General features: G+C 46.5%; 1 protein-coding gene across 2 annotated transcripts in view; it reads right to left on the bottom strand.

The window, feature by feature from the left end:
* Positions 1 to 19,345, bottom strand: part of APLF (aprataxin and PNKP like factor) — a 960,891-nt gene that overhangs the window by 764,959 nt on the left and 176,587 nt on the right. For both annotated transcript variants that reach the window (XM_069608357.1, XM_069608358.1), the window contains exon 2: positions 12,319 to 12,390. In XM_069608357.1, the coding sequence (XP_069464458.1) occupies positions 12,319 to 12,390 (72 nt within the window). The remainder of the gene's footprint in view (positions 1 to 12,318; positions 12,391 to 19,345) is intronic.

The following is a 19,345-nucleotide window of genomic DNA, read 5'->3' on the forward strand; positions in this document are numbered from 1 at the left end:
CAGTGTCGCTCCCATACAGATCACCCTCAAACCAGGGGCAGTGCTGCTCCGAGTGAATCAATACCCATTTTGAAGGGAAGCGGAGGAAGGAATCTAACGTGATCAATGCACTTTTACACCAAGGTATTATTGTGCCTTCCAACTTACCTCTTAATACGGCTCTGACAATTGTATGTAACATACCCACTACAGCCACCCATGTTACTGTTATCTATTTGAAGAACACATTCTTTTCAGTGCCCTTGCACCCAGATTCACAGTACCTCACAGCGTTTACGTATGGCGGAGGAGGTTCCAACATGCAAGATTGCCTCAGGAGTACTGTGAGTCCCCTAGTCTCTTTAATAGGGTGTTGCACGCTGTCCTAGGGAACATACACATACAAAGTACCATCATTCAGTATGTAGATGACCTCTTTGTACTAAGGAACACTAGTGTAGAACATATTTTATTACTATTTTGCAATTATTAGGAGACAAAGGATACAAAGTGGAAAGAGCAAAATTGTAGTAATGTCAACAAGGTTAGCTCATCTCTGTTCATGGGAAGAGAATAACACCCGATCCTGAGGCTGTTGTACGTAGCACACCTCAGACAGTGGCAGTGAAAAATATGCAGAACTTCTTGGGACTATGTAATAACTATGCAGGCTCAAAAGGCTAAAAGTACAATAACATGGACCAAAGACATGCTTGTTCGCTTTAATGACCTAAAGGAGGTGATTGCTACAGCCCAAGTGTTAGCCACACCTGACAACACCCATTTGTAAATTTTTTCCCACTCAGATGGTCAAATGATGATGGCTGTATTGACACAGAAAAGCACAAACGGCCCTAAGCCCTTGACATATTATAGCGACATGTTGCACTCAGCGCCTCTAAATTTGCAATGGAGATGTCTGCAACAATATTTATGGGCTGTTCAGTGACACTGTACATTGAGCATGAAATTTTTGACATTTTGGAAAGACCTAATGCACGCTTATTACACAGCGTGCGTCAGCATGTAAGATCATATTGTCCAGTCCCAATATTCACATAGTACGATGCAACAGTGAACACAGCCACATTTGTGACTCAACCAGTTGTTGGGACAAGGTACATGACTGTACGACTTATGAGGGACCAGATGACAACCCAAAAGCATGTGACCATGCGCTTCATGATGGAAAAGTGTTTTTTGTTGACAGGTCAGCAACAACTGACCAAGAGACAGGAAGAAAGCATACGGGTGCAGATGTTGTGCACCTGGTAGATGGGGAATATGAAACACTAGTGGAGAAAAGATTGCCAATGCATTATTCGGCCCAGGTAGGCAAATGTATCACTTTGATAGAAGCTCTGGAGGTGTCTCAGGGCTGTAGAGGGCCAATTTACTCTAATTTGACATACATTACCAAAACAGTGCACTTTGGCTTGACCCGTTGACCCGTTGGCAAAGGAGAGCATTCAACAGGGCAGATGGGTCTCCAGTACAACATTCTGCCCTGCTAAACAATCTTATATACACCCTATCTTGACCTATGTTGAGAGCGGTGGTGAAGTGCGCCACCCATACTAACAACAGAGACAAAATGTCTCTTTGGAACGACATAGCGGCCAAACGTGCAGCATACCTTCCCAGCCCTGAGGTAGCACAATACCCTGAAGTTATAACTATACAAGTGTAATTGCCACCACCATACACGTCATTACCAACAAGCAAAATAATTGAGTTACAGGGACGGGCACTACAAGAGGAAACATTGTTGTGGTAGAAGAGAGGGTGTGTACAATCCCCTACTGATTTAGTGGAAAGGCAGAGTATGACTGGGAAAAGGGTGATGCCTTATGAGCTGATGGTCGTTGCCTTTGAGCAACTCCACTACCCTTCTCATGTGTCTAAACAACATAGTCCCGCAGATTTACAAGATGACTGGCTTGTCCCCAATCTGAAGGAACTACTGAATGGGTTTGTCTTTAACTGCATTGCACTCCAAAGATATTGAAAACTGTGCATCACCCTTAAAAGAATGATTGGGTCCATTGTTTGCCCTGAGCCCTTTTCAGAATGTGGACGCAACCCTGTAAGGATCACCATCTCTCGCCCGACAAAATAGTGACAGGTCGGCATATACATATGCCTGTGTCTCCCATTAGGAGTGCCTCCTATACTGACAGGGCTGCGTCCATTTTGGGGGATGAACTTAAACAGTACTTATTTGTGTTGATGCGCTCAATCAAAATTATTTCTCAACAGATAGGCCCTAGACGGGTGGAAGACAACACCAGCACGGCACCACATTCAGCAAGCTTGCCAACTATTCAGCTGTACCCTGGAGATTTTGATTATGTCAGAAATGTTGTCTGCATGTGGAGTGAACCTAGGTATAACGGGCAATTTACGGTTGTGTATGCCACACCATAGTTAAAGTGAAAGAGCTGTGCTATTAGGTGCACCTCTCGGATGTCCGACGGGCTCCCCATATCGCCCTTGCTGCACCGGAGGTTGTGTCCGTAACACCTGCGGTATAATACAATATTTTCGTTTCATTGAGTACACTTAATTCTGTATTAAAGCTGAATATTTTTTCTCTGCAAACAAAAGGTGGCCCATGAGGGCATATGTATATATAGCTTTCCTTCCCTTACGATACACCATATCTTCATCAGCAGAAGCTGTTTTCAACACCCACGTTTTCATAGTTTTAGGGAATTTTAAAGCACATTATGGTTGTCAAAAATACAAAAAGGTTTTTACCCTGCACTGTCCAACAGGTACAGCACAATTACCCGAAAGAGAGTGCAACTTTATTCCTATTACGGATTGATGATGTACCTAACAGTATGCATATTCTTTGATTTCCTATGCAGATTTACATTTTACATGATCAGTATTAGTATTATATGGAAAAACAGGGGTGTAGATTTTGAAGGGAAGCAAGCAACAGAAAGACCTTTTGAATTCTTGTCCACAACACCACTATCAATGAGTGACAATATAAAGTTGCATAGGCTCAGAACGGCAGCAGATATCAGGAAACAATATGATGAATACAGGGGCTTTGGTTTAGATGCAATGGAGGAGAAAATGCACTATCCAGAATTTTATAACATGTGGTACAACGACATGCGCTCAGTGGGGAGATAGAGGGCAAACAGAAGCTGCTATGTCTGCTCCTTGATCCCTCACACATCAGGGCCACCCAAGATGCTAGTACCTCGAGAAACGTCGTCATTAGACTCTGTGTTTATTCTATCTAGCTCTATGCCGAGTGCAAATTTTGTTTCAGGCACATGGGGTATGATTGGTGTTGACGGATAAAGATAACAAAAAGTATGCGAAAAACAGGAAAGACCTCCAATGTGGGCCATGCCTGCTCATAAAAATGGATGGCGTATTGTTTGTATCCAACCGATGGGAAGGAGCAGAAGAACAAGTTACTTACCAACTGGTAATGTTCTTTCGACTGGATGTTCCTCCAACGTATTCCACATCTTTGACATGTAATGTCCACAGATGTGCACTTCGGAAACTTTTTCAGCAGAGGGCATCCTACGTCGATGACGTCGGATCGATATCCCTCGAAGGCCTCCGTCGAAGGCGACGTCACCAGATATTATGAATAGGACGTGTGGCACCCGTCTCATTCTTGCTTGACTGCACATAGCCTTGCGGAAACGGAAGCTGCAATCGCATAGGAAATTCTCCAGAGGGGCAGGCTGGGAGGGCGATGTGGAATACGTTGGAGGAACATCCAGTCGAAAGAACGTTACCAGTTGGTAAGTAACTTGTTCTTCAAAAGAATTGTATCATTCAACTTATTCCACATCTTTGACAGACTCCCAAAGCAGTATCAGTAAATGGAGGAGGGAAAAGAATATATTCCTAATAGGAACACCCCGCTGTAGAGAGGTGGAAGTAGCCACGACCCTAGTGGAATAAGCTCGCAGCCCATCAGGAGGGTCCTTACCCGCCAATCGGTAACACTCCGTAATGGTGAGGATAATCTACCTGGACAAGGTCTGTTTGGTAACAGCCTGGCCCAATCCGTGTCCAGCATATCCTACAAAGAGTTGATTGTCCACTCTGACCCTTGACCTCCAAGAAATGTAAAAGCTCAGTGCTCTCTAGGATCCAACCGATGCAGTCGCTCCTCTTCCTTACCAGGATGAGGAGGAGTGTAGAAAGATGGAAGAACCACCTTCGGACTTAAATGAAATTCAGATACTACCTAAGGTCGAAAGGAAGGACGTACCCGCAGTACAACCCTGTCCTTGTGAAACACAGTAAATGGTGGCTTAGATGAAAGTGCCTGCAATTCACTCACTCTGCGAGCGGAAGTAACCGCAACCAAGCACACAGTCTTGGATGTCAACAACCTCAAAGGATAGGAGTGCAAAGGTTCTAACGGAGCACCCATGAGAAATTTCAAAACCAAATTTAAATCCCAAACCGGCACCTGGAAAGGGGGCGGCGGGAATACATTAGTCAGCCTTTTAAGGAATTGAGAAACCAAAGGAATCTTAAAGTAAGAACATTCTTCAGATGAGTGCTTAAAGATATACAGCGCTGCCAGGTAACCCTTAATGGTACCCACTTGAGAGTAAGAAAGACAAAACCATAGGAATTGAGCACTGAATAGGATCAACATTGTGTCCTCTGCAACGGTCGCAGAACTTACGCTAACGGTACAGGGATTTTTTTGCAGGCCACCTGGCCGAAAGCAACACCTCCATCACGTCCTCCGGGAGGTCCCAATCCTTATACCTCAACCTTTCAGATACCAAGCGTGAAGGTTGAGAGTCTTGACCTCTGGATAGAGAACCTACCCCCTCACCCCCTTTCGCGCGCGAGAGCAGATCCTCCCGGTAGGAAAGACGGCATGGAGGGCAGATGGACATTTCTAGAAGGTCCGGGTACCACGCTCTCCTGGCCCAATCCAGAGCAATGAGGATCATGTGGGAACCGAACCTCCGCAACCTCTGCAACACTTGAGGAATGACGGGGACTGGAGGAAACGAGTACAGCAGTGGGAATGACCAATCCACTATGAGCGCGTCTCCTAAGGCTCCTCTCGGAGGAAATTCCCTTGAGCAGAACCTCTCGCACTTCCTGTTGACAATGGTGGCAAAGAGATCCACTTGCGGCGTTCCCCAAAGGGCGATGATCTCCAGAAGGACTTCCTGAGCCAACTCCCACTCGTGAGAGATCGTGCTCTGCCTGCTCAGAGCGTCCGCCGCCGCATTGTCGTCTCCGGCCAGATGAACTGCCGAGAACGAAATTCCCTGCTGGATGGCCCCGAACCAGAGCTGCATTGACTCTCTGCACATCTGGAGTGACCCTACCCCCCCTTTTTTGTTGAGGTAATGCATGGCCACTGTGTTGTCCGTAATAATCAGGACACTTTTCCCCCGCACAGACGGCAGGAAAGCCTTCAGGGCTAGCCTGATGGCCCTCAGCTCTAACAGATTGATGTGGAATTTGGACTCCGGAGACCAACGACCGTTGGCGGTCAAGTCGTTGGCATGAGCACCCCATCCTGTGAGGGAAGCATCCGTCACTACAGTCACCACCGGCCACGGTTGCCAAAACGGTTCCCCCCTCATCAGGTTCCCTTCGTTGGCCCACCACAGAAAATCCGGGGAGGCCGAGAGTGGAATCTGAACAGGATCCGACATCTTGCCTGAGAACTGTGACCACTGCATCTTGAGGACCCACTGCAGGGATCTCATCCGCAGCCTGGCCTCTGGCACCAGAAAAATGCAGGATGCCATGAGGCCTAGCAACCTTAAGAATTTCGAAAGCTGGGAAACTCCAGGCATATTGAAAGTTCTCCACCATCGGCACAATGTGATGAGCCCTTACCTTGGACGTGTCTAACACAGCCCCGATGTACTGGAGCTGTTGGGAAGGTGTCAGATGCGACTTCTTGAAATTCAGGGAGAAGCCCAGCCTGTGGAGGGTGCGGCAGGTGAGACCGAGGTGATCCAACGCTTGGTTGGGAGAGAATGCCCGTATCAGCCAGTCGTCCAGGTAGGGGTAGACGTGTATCACCCCTCGCCTGAGATACACTGCCACTACCACCATTAGCTTGGTGAAGACCCTCGGGGCAGAGGTCCATCCGAACAGCAGGACACAAAACTGAAAGTGCGAGTCGCAAGCCGCAAACCTCAGGCACTTTCTGTGCGCGGGATGAATCGGTACATGAAAGTAAGCATTCTGTAGGTCCAGAGACCCCAACCAATCCTGAAGTTGAAGGGCCTGGAGGACTTGAGAAAGAGTAACCATCTTGAACAAGTCCTTCCTGAGAAGTTTGTTCAACCAACGCAAGTACATGATGGGTCTTAATCCCCTGTCTTTCTTTGGGATCAAACTCAAAAAATAAGGGGAATACCATCCCTGCCCGTATCAGCCAGTCGTCCAGGTAGGGGTAGACGTGTATCACCCCTCGCCTGAGATACACTGCCACTACCACCATTAGCTTGGTGAAGACCCTCGGGGCAGAGGTCAATCCGAACAGCAGGACACAAAACTGAAAGTGCGAGTCGCAAGCCGCAAACCTCAGGCACTTTCTGTGCGCGGGATGAATCGGTACATGAAAGTAAGCATTCTGTAGGTCCAGAGACCCCAACCAATCCTGAAGTTGAAGGGCCTGGAGGACTTGAGAAAGAGTAACCATCTTGAACTTGTCCTGCCTGAGAAGTTTGTTCAACCAACGCAAGTCCATGATGGGTCTTAATCCCCTGTCTTTCTTTGGGATCAAAAAATAAGGGGAATACCATCCCTTGTTCCTCTCCGCTATAGGCACTAGTTCTATAGCGTCTTTCTCCAGCAGGGTCCAGATTTCCTGCACAAGGAGAAGATCTGGAAGCTTCAAAGAGAGTTTCCCTGGTGGATTGTTGTGAGGCCGCTGAAGGAATGGAAGGCAGTAGCCGTGGGCAATAGTATCCAGAACCCAAGAATCTGAAGTAATGGCTCGCCACTCTTCGAGATGCTGAGACAGTCTGCCCCCAACTGGCGAACCAACGGACATGGCCTCATGACTGTTTGGAAGCAACTGCGGCAGTGCCTGAAGGCAAAGAGGCAGCTGCCTGAGGGGCTTTGGCACCACGATTTCCCCGACCACCACGGGTACTTTTTCGCTGGCCCCTTTGACTGGCGGTCCCTCTCGTTCTACCAAAGGAGGTGTAGTAACGATAAAAACCTCCCCTCCCCCTAGGACGAAAAGGCGAAGGTTGACGCACAGCTGCGCTTAAAGATTTTGCCGCAGCTTTCAAGGTCTGCAACCTCTCAAGGCTCTCGTCAGCCTTGTTGCCGAACAAATGTGAGCCATCAAAGGGCATGTTCAGAAGACGGGCTTGCACATCCGGAGCAAAACCCGACTTCCCCAACCACGCAAATCAGCATTTAACGGTGCTCGCAGCCAGGGACTGGCTAACACTGTCGGCCGTATCCAAATCCGACTGAAGGGATTCGCACATGGCATCCTTGCCGTCTTGCACGAGAGCAAGGAAAACGTCCCTATCTTCCCCCTCGGGAATATGCTCAGCCGCTAAAGAAACACAGTTTCACATAGAGTGTGAGAACCTCGCCAAGGCACAAGTGGAGTTGTCCGATTTCGATGACATGCCCCCGCAGAAAATACCTTCCGAGCCCAACCGTCGAAGCGTTCGTCATCCCTATCCGGAGGGATAGTTGGGTACGCCGCCTGCCTCGAGGTGGACGTAGCAGCCTGAAGCACCAAACTCTCGGGAGTGGTGTGAGTGGATAAATAGTTGGGGTCGCTAGCAGAAGGGCAGTACTTTTTAGTCAAAGATTTATTAACAGCCGGAAGAGATTCCGGGGACTGCCAAGCAGCTGCCACCCTTTTCTGCAAGGTGAGATGAAACAGTAACACCGGGTCAGAGGACGGACCTTGATCAAAGATGTCCATTAGATCATCCTGTACAAAGTCTTCAGGAGGACTGGACCAGCCCAGATACTCTGAGACCCTAGCCATGAGCCTCCTGTATGAAGACTCAGCATGAGTGGAGATTGTGAGCGCCGAAGGCTTCAGCGTCAGCACAGGTGCCGACAGCACCGTGGGCTGATAAAATGGCAAAGCATCGACGTCCGAGTCGGACGGACACAGCGCCGACCGAGTTGATGCCAGCATCAAGCCCTTCGTAGGTTGCTGCGGTCTCGCTGGGGACGAGGACCGAGACCTAGAGGCATGTCTCTAGCGACTGTCCTGAGCCTTGTCTGAATGGGACCTCAAAGGTTCCCTGTGCGAGTCACGTCACGGACCCGAGCCTGAAGGCGTGCGACTGGAACCGTGCCCCGCGATTGGAATATCGTCAACATCTGCTCCTTAAAAGCAGCCCACTCCTCCGGAATCAAGGACTTTGTTGGGCATGCCACTTTCCTCGAGGCAACATCCTCCGAGGAGGACAGGGAAGGCGACCGGTGACAGTGCTTCCTAAGTGTTGGGACAAGGAAGACGAATGACGGGAACCACTCCGGGACCGAGATCCCTGGGCCTCCGCCCGACGCAGAGAGTCACCCCTCGAGTCGTCGGTGGAAACCCCTTTGGACGATTTGGATTTTCGGGACTTAGTAGGCTTAGAGCCCCTACCTACCTGGAGCTTCCCCTTCCGCAAGGCCTTGGCAGTCAGCGACTGGCATTTCGAACAGTCGTCAGTGTCGTGAGACTCACCCAAGCACCACAAACAAATGCGATCTGGGTTGGTGATCGTCATTTTTGACTTGCAGTCCCAGCAGGTCTTGAAGCCAGACTGCGGAGTCGGAGGGGTCAAAGAGAAAGACATCATAACGATGAACACACAGGGCGTGACGAGTTTCACGAAGCAACACATTTGCGGAAAAAACTGAACTGAGGCAACGGGCGCCGTGCGCCCTATTTATAAAATCCGGGACGTCGCCCTCGACTGAGGCCTTCGAGGGACATCGACCCGACATCATCGACGCAGGACGCCCTCTGCTGAAAAAGTTTCCGAAGTGCACAGCTGTGGACATTACATGTCAAAGATGTGAAATACGTTGGAGGACACAATCCATTTGAAGTTAGCTGCACAGCTGGGGGGGTCGTTGGGTTCAGTGAAGAACTGATATGCGAAGTTAACAACAAATGCCAAGACAACTGGACGGCACATGTTTCCAAACTAACATGGATCAAAGCAAAAGAAACTCCAGTGAAGGTGCAAATGCAGGAAGAATACCAGGTGTGTTTTCAAGGAATCAGAACTGTTCTCATAGGAAACAACAGCAAATGCAATAAGACTACATACATACAAGATCTCAAAAAGGGCACTGCAGCACTCATGAATAGGTACTGGGTGTGCGCCCAGCAGGCGGATCTGCACCTCCCACCATCATGGGGGGCACAGGTATGTTGGTCATCCTGCATTAAGCCATCCTTGTGGTTCCAGAAGTGTACCTCGTGCTAACACCAATAACCAGTGCAACACAACCGGAACAACCCATACCCTAAGCCCCGCAAGTGAGAAGAAAGAAGCGTTCACTCAGACGACAAAAGAGGCCGTCCAACTACCTAGCTGAAGACTCTTCCAAATTTCTAAAAGAAATCCCTGACAAATATTGGCTGTACAACAAAGCTGAAGTACTCTTCGCGCGAATACTGTTGCCAGGAATACAGGCTGCAGCAAATGCAAAATAGTGAGATGGGGAGTGATCCAGAGTTGGCCAACAATACAGAACAAGGACTAAATGCAATTAAGAGTGAGATGAGGGTGATCAGGTTGATGACACTCCAGAATCAATATGCCCTGGATCTCCTCACAGCCATGTAAGGGGGGGGGGTCTTTAGAAAAATTGCATCATCATGTTGTACCAACATATCCCCAAATGATGCAGAAAATTGGTTCCTGACGCACGTTATAGGGGTCCTGCAGAAGCTAAAGATGAATATGTAAACTGAGGGTGGAAGGGACAGATGACTGGTTCGACAACATGTTCTACCCGGCTCCATCCTGGATGGGAGCACTAGTGAAGATTTTGGTCTCCATTGTATTACTTCTGTTGCTGATGCTCTGCCCCTGCCAGTTGATCCTTCGATGCTGTGCAAAGAATCTTCCAAACAGCTCAATGATGATGGTTCCAATTTGGGTAAATGGCACACCTCGTGGTACAAAAGATGGGCAGGTTCAAACAGATGATCCCGAGGGTTTCTGAGGATTGAGAGAATTATAGATCCATGCCCAGTTCGCACTCCTTCTGAAGCGGTACAGACAGAGCTAGACGGTAAAAATTCCTGTAAGGAGTAACATGAGGTAGCAGAGGGGAAGTGTATGCAAGGGGTAATGTAATAGATGTAGGGGCCATAGACAGTCAATATCTCCAGTGGGAGATATGCTGAACCACAGCTATTTCGGGTAGATAGGGCCAGCATGGTAAGGACCCAGTGCTAGAAGAAAATAGTTAGAGATGTTCGGCATCAGTGCAAATTCTCATCCCCGTTCCCCTCTCAGCTGGTGGGAAAGAAGGTCATTTTGCCAATTAAAACACACCATCCATTGTCCACACTGTCGGCCCATGTCAGTTGAAAGAAATGTGAACAGCTAAGCCAGGGTACATTTGCGCCTATCCCAGAATGACGATCCCATGGGAGGCAGGGCAGAGGTTTGGAGCTGTCAAAACATGGATCTCAGTATTTAGGGCACCTCTATCCAAACTCCTGAATCCCTCAGTAACCGATTGATGAGTGTGTCCGCAGAGAACAACCCAGTAAGGGGGAAGATACCAAGGGGGAGCACAATCAGAATGCTTTGTAATCTGTACCGCAAGATGTGCAGGTTGAGGCTCGCAAATTCTGGCCAACAATGGGGAGGCACACTGAGGGAAACTGGATGTCTGGGATTGAACAAAGCTTCTCACATTTCTCAGAGCAGTCTTGACCTCAAGAGAATCCACTGAACTCATGTCTAATTACCAGGTGCATATCACGCAGACGAAATGTGAAGGGAAGGATTTTTTATCCAAATGAACCAATTGTGTTGCTATGGTGGAAAAGTAACCAGGCCAAGGACCACATGGACAAAGAGCGACACAAGACCCAGCAACCAATCATCTGGAGGTCGATAAAGGACAGACGCTATGTATATAGGGATGTACCAATAAGAAAGTGGAAATCATACTGTTTATAGTTTACATCATGAATGATGGTGTCGGTGCTGCCCTTTAAAATGCATTATTTTACTAGAAGAAACCAGTATGCGCACCATGGCAGTCGGGATTGAATGCACCTACTGACCTGTTATGACTTTACTTGGGAAATAAAACTCTGTTATCCTTGCAAGAGGTGCACCAAGGTGTTTCCCTACAGGGTTGTCAATTTGTCGTCTGGTTGTTGGCATCTTGCATACAGGAGTAACAAACACGGGCAACGGGTTGGACTAATGTGGAAATAACTGAAAAAGCCATGTGCATAACAAACATATATTAGTAAACATCTCAGGCTTACAATATTAACAATTTACCATAAAGATTTCCAACAATACTTCATTTTCAAGCCTGTCATTGAATGTTGAGTCCATCTTCGACATTGGGAGGAAATGTGTGATTTTGACCGAGTGGACTAGATACTAAAATTTGGAAGATGGTGAATTATTTTTGCATTTCATGTCACACTTTCAATAGCGCTAACCAGATCTTACGGTTCACATGTTTAAAAAAGTGGGAACTTGATGTTAGTTGGTGGGTGTGTCTATGAGGTATAAATAAAGCATCAATGAACTCGATGACCATGCCCTAAAATTACAACCTTTGAGAATACACTCACCCCTAATACCTAGAGCTACTGAAAAATACAGCAAAAAATCTGTTTGGCCCAACTTTCTTAGATATGAGGAAAGCCCATCCAATTAAATTTGTTGGCTAGTTGTCTTTTTCGCCAAAAGGGAACATTTTATTACATGGGTCTGCAATATAAGAACATTTTTCTATTTCAGTAAAGAAAGCCTTGAACCTATACATTTCAGCAAAAACAAATGGCTCTGGTTTTATAGACCACACTGGTGATTATGTACACTGTGTCCAGACTTGTGATGTGCCCTGGCAGTCCAAATACTGAAAACGAGGACGTTTCTGTTGGGCAAGTCTCAACATGTCAAGGTTCAAAGAGGACCATTAATTAAAACCAGAGGCTTAATTAAAGGTTTGTCAAAAGGTTTGAGGTCACACACCAGGTTTCAATCCCAACAGTTTATTAGGACGTGCTCATACATACCAAGGGCAAAATGTCCATTATTTTAAGGTACATCTACTTCTTAAAGGCAATGAAAGTTTATAATGTGGCAACCAAACAAAAAAGGAAAATACCGATTTGATGCGAAGTCTTTCACCTACTACCTCCAGCAGGCCATGGTTCCTTGACACTCGCTTATCTGCGATCTGAAGGAAAAGTAAGGGAAATGTTTGGTTAAATATATTTTGCGGACATTAACAGGTCAATGCAATGCCACAATTCAACGACCAAACAAACAGGTGATACATTGAAATTATGTAGATTGCTTCCGTTAGGCAAGATTTTATGCAGTACCCTTTGGGTGCACTACCACAACCCTGACCTCCTGGCAATAAGAACCAAGCCTTTGGTATAAGTCTGTACTACACAGGTTGGTAGCTTGTTGAGCAGGCAATCTTATCTCAAGAGGGGTCAATGTGAGCTGTAGGGAAGTTGCACAGAGATTCAGTGACAAGTATTCAAATAAACTCTTACACACAAGGTTTCTTGATTAAACAATTAATTTATTTAACAGTCAGTTAGAGTAAGCCTTTTTCAGAAGGGGGCAATATAATAGCAACACACAAATACACTCCAAAATACACACTCTTAATGTTCTAAATCAGTAAGTACCCTTTTGGGATGGCACACAGGCACGTCCTACACCCTCAGGTGACTTTAGTAACTAGGACACTTTAGGATTATGTCAAAGGAAAAATATTAGAACAGAACAAGAGATCACCCAAATATTCTTAAGCAGGTAAGTACTTTTGATAACCCCCTAAGCAAAGTTAGTAAACCCCTTCCGGGAAGGAAGACCAAACACAATGTCAGCGGGAAGAAGAGTCATTCAGGGAGCCAGGTCAGGCCAAAGTCAATTGGGCAAAAGTCTAGGTGAGTTGAAACACTTCTGGTAGGTATGTAAAAGTCTTGCACAATGTTTTAGAAGTCTTTGTAGAAAAGAAGAAATCAAAGCAGGGCCACAAGCTGATTAGGCTTGTGAAGTAAAGAAGTTGTTAGCAACTCTACAGAGCAACCCAGACAAGTCTTAGCAGATATATGATATGATATGATATGGTATTTGTAACGCGCCTATAAACAAGTGTTTCAAGGCGCGACGAGGCAGGGAGGGGGAACAAAGGGAAGACAGACAACGATCCTGCTAGGCCAGGTGTCATTCAGATCACGCAAGTGCATGGGTAGAGGGGAAGGGAAAAGTGCGGGGGGAAAGGGAGAGGGGAAAGTGCAGTACAGGGGTAGTAGAATAACAAGATAAATAAGGGCCAGCTGGTGGCAAGGTAAGTGCAGACAACTGCTGGGAAGGGGGGCTGTAGGGATACAGAGACAGTCCCACAGTGCAGGGGTTTCTAGGGAGGCAGTACAAGGGGAGAGTGGCTAGGCCAAGGACCGAGTTCAGTGAGAGTGGCCCAGTTGCAGATTCAGTGCAATTTCAGTCAGGAAGTTAGCAGGGGAGAGGGGGAGAGAAAGCAGAAGCAAAGAGGAAGGTTTTGAGGTGCTTCCGGAACCGGGGATGGTTCTCTTCAAGTTTCAGGGAGGCAGGAAGGCTGTTCCAGAGGGAGGCCCCTGCCGTGGAGAGAGATCTACCCCCAACTCGTTGCTTGGAGAAGCGGCTGACCCTGAGGGAGTTGGAGGCGGATGAGCAAAGAGCTCGAGAAGGAAGATATTTAGGAAGAGAGAGTTGAAGGTATTTTGGCCCCAGGCCCAGAAGGCCCTGTGTACAATGCAGAGGGTTTTGAACTTAATCCTCGCAGCCACTGGGAGCCAGTGTAGAGATTTCAGTCCTGGAGAGATACGGTCCCTGGGCTTGAGGCCAAGGACAAGTCTCGCAGTCCTGTTCTGGATGAGTTGCAGAGGGCAGAGAGTAGAGGCAGGCAGATTTAGATAGAGGCTGTTACAGTAGTCCAGCTTAGAGAGAACCAGGGCTCTGGAGACAGTGAGCTTCTGGAGGAAGGAGAGGAAAGGAAGAATACACCTGAGGAGGTGCAGCTGGTAGTGTGACTTCTAAGAGACGTCAGATATGTGAGGAGAGAAGGAGAGTGTGGAGTCGAAGATGATCGTGAGGTTTTTTGCCTTGCAGGTAGGAGCAGGAAGAGGGCCAAGAGAGAACAAGTAAGGTTACAACAAGAGGTAAATTCTCTTAGACTGTACAGTACCTTTGGTTAGAAGAAAAGGGGTTCTGGTTGGCTTCTGTTCCTGTGCAGCGCTCAGATCCTGTGTTCCTGGGCCTCAGTCATGGGGACAAGAGGGAGGACGTCAGGAGGACTCCTGCACTGCAACGGGACTATTGGCAACAGAAAAGGACCAACTTCTATTCAGCTGCACTTTGCGGTTTCAGCTCCTCGCGCCCAAGCAAATAGCAACACAGCAGACTCTCGGCTGTCGAGATGGGCTTTCCTTGCATCTGGGGTCCAGCACTCTTGAGGTGGCTCTAAGTCAATCAGTCCTGCATCCTGGGAGTCCGGAGGATCTTCCTGGAGCCCTTTCCCAATATAAAAGCAACGCACACAATCTGGTGTTCCTCTCCCTGGCTATTCCGTTCCAGCAGCAACTGCAGTGGAATGTCAACCAGCTCTGAGAGGATGTCCAGGTGGCTTACTTTGGAGTTGATTGGTCCCACCAACTCAAGGGGCGAAGTCGTCTGTACAGGGCTTCTCTAGTCGATACGAAATTGGAATTTCAGCACAGCAGCAGGGCTTCACGGGGCAAACCAACGGTCCAGGAGTTGCAGAAGGCGTCCTCTTCAAGTTCTTCTTCGGATTCCTTCGTCCAGTGGTTGACTCTACCTTCCAAGCCAAAAAGCCTTGCCTTTTATGCAGGTTTCTCCCAATCATTCCAGCAGGGTGGCTGTCCTTGCCAGACAGCCAGCCGACCAATCACCTAAGAGTGCATTTCTGTCTCCTAGGAGACTAAGCACAGGGAGTATCGGGCACCTCCCTCGTTTCCTTCCCCCGCCAGACATCCTGGAGCCAGAGGCGGGCTACACTCGTGAATTCCACCAAAGACAACATGAACAAAGGGACCAAACCTGGTTTGGCGCGCAGTGTAAATCTCAAGAAGGACCTTTCCAAAACAAAATGGCAAAAAAAAGAAGACCGGCCATTTTGACAATAATGGCACCCTTGGGTGCTTTACTGCAGCTGCGAACGCAACCCGTGGTAAATGCACACCACGGTAGTTAAAAGTAAACTACTGCCACCAGCCATTCATCGAGGAAAGGAGAACATAAAAATGTTACATGAGAAACTAGACAAAGGGGATACTAAGTAACCCCTCCAGCACCCTATTGTAAGATAGTGTGTGCTGGGTCTAGAAAGTTACAATGTAAGTAAAGTCAATTTCACTTCACTGCTCTTGGAAACGGTAGTTTATCCAAGAGAAGGTATTTAAACCTTGGGGAAATCTGAAAGACTTCCCTGTGTCACTGTACTGAAGGTGCTGTGTGACACAATGTAAAAAGATGATGCCTATGGAGTTTGTCAGACTCCACAACCAAAAGAAACACAGAGTTCAAATCACATAAAAATACATGAGAGAGTGGGGGGAAAAAAAGAGTCTCACTCTCTCGAGGTAAAGAATCAAAGTCCTAGAGTCCAGCAAAAGAGCTGGGGGTCTCTAAGGTAGAGAGGAATTAGCACATTTCTCCCTAACAGCCTCATATTGCAAAACCCCTCTCTGCATTTTGTAAGATATGTTTTCAATAATTTCTCTGGATAAATTGCTACCATGGGATTCATTTTGAAAAAGCTGATAAATCCGGCATAGGCGGCAACACGGTTTCGGTTTGCTCCAACAGATTTTCATTATATTCTGATATGGGCAGTAAAAGGCACAGGAATATGGGCAGTTCCTGGGTTCTTATGCCTTGTTCCCCTCCAGACAGAAAATAGACTTAGATCACAGGCATGCAAGTCCAATTGTTCAGTAATGGCAGTCACCAACCACAGACATGGCGACAAGCCTTACAGCCTTTTCCAATGGATTCTGCCTGCATATTTTAGTTCTAAAAATCAGATGGTAATCCATAGAGTTCCAGCTCTTACCCACATTAAAATCTAATGCCTAAGCAGACGCCATTAGTTTCACACCACAGAGTCTATTCCGTTCTCTGTGCTCCACTTCATCAACGGAAAGTTAACCAAAAGGACCCTCAGGTGGACAAGCCTGCAAAGAACTCATCTCCTGTGTTTTGCAGGGACCAAAATAAGGATACAATCAGCATGAGCTAAAGTCAGCTCCTGGCTATTTGACATCCCCAAGTGAGCAGGAGCTAATTCTGTGCAACCAGGAGCTATTAAATTGCATGTCACTACTTTTCTACCTCCCATATGAGATGCAAACTTTACCTTTTTGCCCATTATATATGACCCATTACGCTTTAAATGTGTTCCAAATGTGTCCTAATGCTCATTTATACACGTTCCCAAACAGAGTTAATCCCACAAACAGGTCACAAAACCGATTTGGAGGTAGTTTAAGAAGTGTCTAGCTAGCCCAACAAGCTCATGCAACCTTCAAAAGAGGCATGTTCTATGCAGTTCAAGGAATGGCCTAATGGATGCTAGTGTATGGAAGGAAAAAGGGGCAGTGGGAGGTCAGAGGGTAGGAAAGAGAGATACAGCGAGGGTGTGAGAGAATGCTTTGTGATAACATGAGTGACTGTCAGTCCTGGTAGGTGGACAACAGTTTATGATGCAGCTAAGAAGGGCATGTCTTAATATGTTTAGGATCAATTGGTCTGTTTTGAGAAAGATTTGGGTAGTAAACATTTAGTTCATAATGAAATGCTTGGATACACGAAGGGCTCGAGATGTTTTTGGGCAATCCCTTGATATTTAGCAGTTTGTTTGCGCCGGCATTCCTTTAAATGATACCGTAGGGCATGGTCGAGGTTGTAATTTATTAGAAAACCTACCGTGGTTAAATCGCCAAAAATCTATTTTAAAGGTTGGTTACATACAACACATTAAAGAAGGAGTCTAAAAAATCTATCAAAATAAATATTCAAATATAATAATGCATTCTAAACAAAATAAGCAATGCAGTTTCAAATCCCCATAGATGTAAAAAAAAAACACGAGCTAACAGGCCTGCTCCTGTTAACACCAACATATTTGTGCAATAAAGCATTCTCCATACTAACAAGATAGGACACATTTATACTGTGCACAATGCAGACATGTGTGGGTGACATAATGGGCACAGATCGTTTCACCACAAAAAAAACAGAAGAGCTGTGGTTCAGCTCTCACTCTAGCTCACCGCCCAAAACTGAGAAAAACACTCCCCAAAGAGAAGTTCATAAATTACAAACGCCTTCTCCCAGAAAGTTGGAAGGCATGTTTTAACAAAACATAGATTCCTTCTCCCGCAGAGTGAAGCAATTCTTATTCAGCCAGGTGTCAAGGTTAGCTAATTAACGCATTTGGTCTCCCTTGTATTTCTTGAAATCCAAGCCAAGTCAGAAGCAGCATCATGTAGGAAGAGGTTTACTTTGCAGGGTCCCACATCCAGCCCGAATGTAACACTCTGCCGTTACATTGTTTCAGTTTATTGTACAACATTCTAACATGTTATTAAGAATGATGACATAAGTAGGGTTGGGTGAAATTACAGCTGGCGAAAAATAACTGGCGAAATTCACCAATAAATCCATTGCGCTGGCTGGAGGGTTTCTACCTTTTCCACCACATCCTTTGAAGTTTTGTTTTGGTGCAGCAATTGAATTATTTTGGATTCCCCGGATATACACACAAATCTCACTTTAATTTGACGGAATGTAAGGGGATAAACACCCACCCCTTTTGGCAGGGAAAGCGGTCAATTCCGTTCCGTGGGTGAAATTGGCAGATTAGATACACTGTGGCTGGAATCCGCCATCTTTCATGAAATGGAGCCATTTCGCCAACTCCTAATTACAAGGCCATTCAACAAGTAGCATTTACGGAAAAACTATAATGAGTTGGAATGTCGTTTTAGGTTCGTTGGAAAGCTTAGGGTCTTAGCTTCAAAATGACGGTTAAATTCCGGTTCTAGGACGTGCTGTTCAAAGGTTATGGAGGTTTTGGGGAAGGTAGATTTTCAGAAATGAAGTCAAGATTTCAAATATAACAGATCGCGCTTTACAGATTTAGAATCAACAAGATGGACACAGGATTCTATAATGCAGTTCTGGATAAGTGGAATGGTTGAAATAAGATTACTTTAGACTAAGAGATGACTATGCACAGTTCTAGACTAGATACTCACTCCTAGGCTTGGGAATGGAAGGGGCCCCGTCAGGATCTGGTCAAGGGTTTGGCTTCACACGCCACCGGACAGGATCAGGCACTCTGGTCTGCGCTCAGCACAGCATGGCGGTCTGCATGGCCTCTTGGACTAGATCTGGCGGGTTCTGGATACAGCTCTGCTTTCTGGGTCTGGACCTTGGTTCTAGCACAGGGTTCTTGGCTAGAATAGCAAAACAGCACAGCCCGGCTGTTGAATGTGAGAGCCCCTTGGCAATATAGGGGTTAGAATCAGGTTGCTAGATTCTGCAGGCCTGCTGAGAAGGGTTCAGCTTTTGGATTAGGCCTCTCTGCTTCAAAGTTCTAGAGTTTGGTTCTAGAGTCTCTGTCTTCGCCAAGAATTCAGTTTAGTGGGAAGTGAGTGTCCCATCTGTCCCAGCAGTCCTTATTTATGTATTTCCAAAGTGGGTGGGGAGGCTGATTCTCTATGCCCAACCCTCTAAAAATTTGATAGGTTAGAGGATTCCCTGTCCCCTAATTTGAGAAGGGTGTAGTGTGTCATCCTGTGTCATGTTTATGGCTTAGGGTAAGAACACTCTCCTTTGTGTCTGTACAGCATATATTATTTTCCATAAAACACATATTTACAATATACACAACTTGTTAATACTCCATAAATCACATGACAGATTAACTAAGGTACATTTCTGTTCAACTCTCCTCTTCCTAAGAGCTTTGGCTCAGAAATGAACACTTTTTGTGCTTTTGGTGGGTTCCCCAATATTATTTCTGCACCAATTTTTAGATATGCCTGCACACCCTATCTGGTCACATTTCCGTAATTTTTCCGGTTCTTGGCATAAATACAGTCGCTACA

The sequence above is a fragment of the Ambystoma mexicanum genome, chromosome 4q, assembly GCF_040938575.1.
Source record: "Ambystoma mexicanum isolate Mex_15411 chromosome 4q, UKY_AmexF1_1, whole genome shotgun sequence".
Classification (NCBI taxonomy): Eukaryota; Metazoa; Chordata; class Amphibia; order Caudata; family Ambystomatidae; genus Ambystoma; species Ambystoma mexicanum.